Source organism: Corvus brachyrhynchos, unplaced genomic scaffold (genome assembly GCF_000691975.1).
Source record: "Corvus brachyrhynchos isolate BGI_N302 unplaced genomic scaffold, ASM69197v1 scaffold409, whole genome shotgun sequence".
Lineage (NCBI taxonomy): Eukaryota > Metazoa > Chordata > Aves > Passeriformes > Corvidae > Corvus > Corvus brachyrhynchos.
This window is the reverse complement of record NW_008246059.1, coordinates 2,419,309-2,425,308: the sequence shown is the minus strand read 5'-3', so window position 1 is coordinate 2,425,308 and position 6,000 is coordinate 2,419,309. Positions and strand designations below refer to the sequence as shown.

General features: G+C 40.3%; 1 protein-coding gene across 2 annotated transcripts in view; it reads right to left on the bottom strand.

Annotated features, from left to right (window-relative positions):
* MBP (myelin basic protein) overlaps positions 1-6,000 on the bottom strand; it is an 84,349-nt gene that overhangs the window by 17,140 nt on the left and 61,209 nt on the right. For both annotated transcript variants that reach the window (XM_017746144.1, XM_008642700.2), the window contains exon 3: positions 1,641-2,071. In XM_017746144.1, coding sequence (XP_017601633.1) covers positions 1,641-2,071 — 431 coding nt within the window. The remainder of the gene's footprint in view (positions 1-1,640; positions 2,072-6,000) is intronic.

The window sequence follows — 6,000 nt, the reverse complement described above, 5'->3', positions numbered from 1 at the left end:
CAGGAATGCACATACCTCTGTATATTCTGTATGCAGAATCTAACTTTTTGGTATTGTTTCCTTGGTGTACAAAGAACATTTCATATGCTATTTTTCATCGAGTAACACAGTACACGAACAAAACAGCAAGAGTTGAGCTGGCCAACCAGGTTCCAGAAAAGAGCAGCTGGGAACAGTCTCTGCTATTTGCAGTAACAGTAAGAAAAACAGTTCTCTTCATGCTCACAGCAACTGCTTTTTACATTTATGAACATTACACACAGGAACAATACTACAGAAACAACTGCCTGGCTGCTAAATCTTTTTCAATAGCATTACAGGCCCCAGTTTGTAAAGGTGAGAAATAAAAAGAACAAAACACCCAGCTTGCTTAGTACAGCCTACCAAGCATGAGAAGCTTCTGGTTTTAAGTTTCTAGAGTATTTTTCATCCAGAGGTCTCTACACTACAATGACTCTTGAGGGAAGGGCTATTATACATTGTGCTTCCAGATGTGGAGCTGTGACGGACACTGACAGCCACAGCTGTGGGACCACCACAGATTGGTTTTACACCACAGGGCAGCTCGTGTCCCGTCCCAGTGCAGCACTAAGAGACGGCACAGATCACAGGCTGGAACACTGAATAGACCTCAAAGGTTGTCAGAGGTTATCCAAAAATTTGGGCCCAGCCGGTAACTACGAATACTGCTTTTTGCTTTTGCAACACACAACTTGAGCAACTACAATAAATTCAGCTACAAGAAAGGTTTTACAGCCCTACAGCAGTTCCATTCGAATGCTTATGTAGTGTGTGGACACACGAACACAAGACTCCACTTATCATTTACATGGCAAAGGGTACAGCGAAAATATGTTAAACTTTGCCACTTGAATAATAGTGAACTAATATGCCAGCTGCATAATTTATCAGAGGAGGCAGATTAATCCTGGAAAAGGAAAGAATTCAATTAACAACCTTTCACTGATACCTTGTTTCTGAATTCATAGTGTAGAAATGGTTTGTTATGCAGTTTCTAATATGAAATGCCTGGAACAAATCTCAACTTCTTATCAGAACAAAGCAGCTGGACTATTTTGTACACCTGGGATTCAGGATAATAACTGTCAAGCCATCTCCCTGGCAATGCTGTCAACTGACCTTAAACTTACTCTTGCACAAGCAGGCTGAGAATTTGGCCACAGTTCCTTTTCCAACATCTATTTTCAAATTTGTTTAGTGCCAAGATACGAAGAGATTGTCTTGCATTTAGTGCTCTCATCCAGGTCCCTTATGCAAATATTTAAGAACAACACACAAAAGCAAACTGAAGTTTCTCTAAATGGCACAGCATACAAATGCATACAATGCACTACATTAAATGCTCATAAAAATTCCTCTTGGTAATGTTTCTAGAGCCCCCTGGATTTCTAATACTCCTTGTTACTACCCAGAGTAGCTCCTCTTGTTTCCCAGATCTTTGCTTTTTTTGTTGTTGCTGTTTTCAGTTTAAAGCCAAGCATTATATTACAAGTACCATCCTGCTGGCTAGGTCAACTCTTGCATTATAGCAGCGAGACCTTTCTTTCAGACCCACCCTTCCTCTTTCATTGTACTGTATTTTGCTGTAGCCTTGCAGTTCTCTATTCCTCAGAGCTCACCTTGCCAGAGCCCCGCCGGGGAACGTGTCTTTCACCTCCAAAGAATCTGCCCAGCGAGTCAAGTAGACCCGAGTCTCTGTGCCGTGGGGATCCATGTCTGGCATGGTCTATAGTGCTCGCAGATGCCATTTTTGATCCGTGCCGGAAAGAGGAGCGTTTTTGTGAAGCCATCAAATCCGAATTCTCTGAAGCTGCTGCACTGTCCTCTTGGATGGTCTGTAGCTCGTCTGACTCTGAGGGCCGATCTTTGAAGGTGTTGTCTTCTCTTCCTGGGGCATCTCGGGAAAAGAGGCGGATCAAGTGGGGGCGACCAGTCCTGTCAGCTGGGTTGGCCTCAGGCCAGGCATTCTTCGGGTCTGCTGTGCCTTTGGAGTCTGTCACCGCTGGGCTCTTCGTGGAGGTCCCATTGTTCTGGTTCACATCTGCCTCTCCTGCAAACAACAAGGATGAGATATGAATACAGGCCTGTGAAAAACAGCCCTGGAACAATGCTGCTTTCTTTCCCTTGCCTTGAGATGCTCATTTCATACAAAACCCGTAATATGTGCAGTTGTAATGAAACTATGTTCTCTTCCAGCCTTAAAGAACATTAAGTTATCTTGGAACTGAAACCAGAATGATGTTCTCACACAAATTTGCAGTAGTTCTAGGTAGTTTTTTGCTGTGGGTTTTTTTTTTCTTTTTTTAAATTTAACACATTTATAAATACATCGATAGATTACTTGAAGCATAACTAACTTTATTTACATGGAAGTTTTGGGGATGAGGAGGCTTTCAGTGAGTAATCAGAATTCCTGTACTTTCCCTTGAGAACTGCAACTCTAACTATGCCGTCTTTGTCCAAAACGGGGAAAAAATAAATAATTACAGTGACATTGCAGATCTGTGCCTTCACAAGGGCACATTCCCTCTCCACAATGCCAGAGCGTTTGGCCTCATTTGGAATCCCTTGCTGTAACTTCAGTATGGATCAAACATGCATAATGAGGGGAGGGGTTCCTTTTCCCCACTATTGAAATTGTCCTCACTTCAAAAAAGACAGCGAGCACTGAACTGCAATTTCTGCTTGGCCTCTCATGACAGTTTTTCTCCACGTAGGATGATCCTGGCACTCCAGGTACAATGTCCTAGCACTGATGCTGAAGGCCTAAAGCAAAACTGTCCAATTTGCATTTAGTGCTTGTGAGAAGTGACAAAAACAATTATCAGCAACTGACAAGCTTTTTTTAAGCCAAGAAAGGTGTCAAGACAGACCCCTGTGGTAAGTGAAATGCCTGCTGCCTTCTCCACAGTTGTGTTCTGATGCTCCAAGTAAAGTATCTAAGAAGCATCAGCTGCAGCACACTTAGCCCTTCACCTACAGTAGCTCCTTCTATCAGTGACAAAAAGATTTATGGAGGTTTCTATGATCTATACCATGATTCCTACTGTTCTAAAGGAAATGGCACCCACTGAGGAGTATGACTTATCTCCAAGGAACACCAAAAGAGTATTAGTAGGTCATTGCCTGAGGAGCAACCTACAGCACAGACACCTCCCACACACTCACTCTGTGTCAGAAATGTCTTTTGGAGTTAAGGGGGCTCAGAATTTCAGAAGTAAGTTAGTCATGTGTTACCTTTAGGGTCTCCTAATTACCCTGTTACATCCTCATTTGATTTGGTCCTTATTGCCCTGGGAGGGATAGGATCTGGCAAATACTGCTGTGTTTTTGAAGTACTCTGGGCTCAAGCACTTTGCTAATTCAGCAGAGCAATTTTAGACTTGACACAGTCATTTCATAGGGTTTCACCCACTCACAGGGCACTAAAGAAACCTTTTCTCAGGCTGAGAACAATTCTGAAATAATTTTATGAATAACAACACAAGACAGTAATGATGGCTTCTGCAAAACCTGTGTGTAGGTTACAACTGGTTGTAATCAGTCTGCTACAGTTTTTCATATAAAAACATAAAGTGCAGTTTTGTTGGTTCAATTTTTTTATTTCTTTTGTGAAAACTACCTAGAAAATGTTGGGGAACTTCAAGAAAAATTTGTTTGGTTAAAACATCTGTAAGTGTCTCTCAGGAATACAATTATTTAATCAGTGACTATCTGTCACTGAAGACCTCATCAGTGGGGAAAATACTCGCTGGCAACTTTGGGATTTGAGTTTTCCTGAAAAAATACTTTCAAATTTATTAGAAACCCTTAACATACCCAAATGATTTTCTTAACAGAACAAAAGCAAAGTAACTAACGTGGATATGGGACACATTCTGAAACTGCAAAACATTTTAAACAGCAACTCTAAGCCTAGATTCTATACCATAATACAAATCCATTCAAGGGCAGAAAGAAAAGCAAACAAAAGAGTTATTGTATTTAATTAAATGCATTAACATAACACCAGAGCATCTGCATACTAATATCTTTTACAACAGTTGTTCTTTGTGTCACTGAATACGGGTATTGGTAAGCAACAAAGAAGGGTAATTGTGCCACAAAAGTAGCTTCTCCCAATGCATAGGCAGCGAGCTATAAAGTAGAAATCTTTCTGGAGGCTTTATTTCAGTAGTGAAAGCACACATATAAGTTTGCCTCTAAATTTTCTTCATGCTTATGTCTTCTCTAATATATAAAAACATGTAAGAGAGATACTGTTAATATTTTTGCTAACTAATCAAAGACTTCCAGTGCATTTGGAGAGGCAGATCACTTTAATAATGTCCTAAGGACATCCAGAATTAATGGACTATATTAATATATGCTTATCTTTTCATTTAAAAACAAATATTTAGACTTTTATTAAAACCTATTGTAAATGCTGTGTATAGCTATTTTTAAAGTTGTTTTTCTTTGGAAAATGAAGCTCTTTCTTAAAACAGAGTACCCAGCCTGTACCACATCACCTATACAAGAGAAAGTTGCCCAGGAAGGAAGAGATCTTCGGCATTTTTTTACTAATCCTTGTAAAATGAAATGCGGCAGAATGCATTGCCACAGGCATTAACTAGAGGGCTATGGCAGTGTCTTCTATTAATACGTAAGTGAATGCAGTCCTTGAGAGCTGCACAAATGAGGGCACAAGAAAAGCACCTCCTCGCATTAGCCCAAAAGCAGCAGGAGGGAGCCAGACCGGAGCAGGGATGTGGCACCCCAGGTGGGGCCAAGGACCACTCCCAAGGGCAATGCCACCTCTCCACTTCCCCTCACCACACGGTGCTCTGAGCCTGCTGCTGGCACAATGTTCCCTGGGCATGTTGGTCACAGTGAACAGAGCCATTTGTTCCCTGTACACACAGTGACTTCCAAAATGAGGAATATAGACGGACAAAAAATTCTTAACAGTCTGTTAAAGAAACCAAAGAGAAAGTCCAAAGGTGCTCTCACTGAGACAATAATAAATCCAATCCTTCATTGTCTTTAATAAGAGTTAGGTCCCATATGAGTATTTTCAAAACTACTGTGGCCTTAGTGTTTGATTAGACACTGATAGTTTATCCCATTTCTTGAGAAAACTCTTTTCCCTAAGCTTCTAATTTCCTGGGACCTCTTGGCCCAGTGCTTCAAACAACAACTCCTCTCAGGACCATGGAAATTTGTTCTATGCAAAGTACAATTTCCAATTTGGATACAAATATCCTTCTCATGGGGCACTTGGAAGGGTTGCTCTCTGATAGTCCCCCCTTGAGTGTGCAGCAGTCTGTAGTCTTCCATACAGAGGACAACCTGGAAAGGGGTTCTTATGCTAAGAGTTTTAAAAAAGATTACAAGTTTTTCATCTCCTCCTACTCCTTTCCAGTCTTGCTTTCTTGCAGATACTTTTAATTCCTCTCACATTCCTATCGCTGCTCCCTCTACAAATGCTGTAAAATAAATGAGGAAGATGAAGCTGATAAAAGCTGAAGTCCATTCCCTTACTTTGGGTTCTCAAGAGAGGCTTAGATCAACTGCCACAGCATATTGCAAATATTGATCATAATAATACATGACAGCACCTTAAATATTTGTATGAAATCTTAAGTACCATTTACTAGTTACAAATGCCAAAAAGTACATTAATCAACTTTGTAACACTGAATATTGAATATACTTTTTCATAACTACAGGCTACTGTGATCAATTACACTTCCTTTTTCTCAGCTTTCTTTTCTCAGAGTATGAAGATGGAAATTATCTCACTGATCTTTTAAATCAACTTTTCATGCTAGCTTAAGTAATTTAGAGATAAAAAGCACTGTTTTTCACTACATGAAATATAATCTGTATTTGCCCTTTTCTGCTTTTTAGATCCTCTCTCTTCAATAAGATGTCAGCTTATAGACAGTTAAATGCAATGCAGTATAGTCCTCAATTCTGAGCTAAGTTTATTTCAGT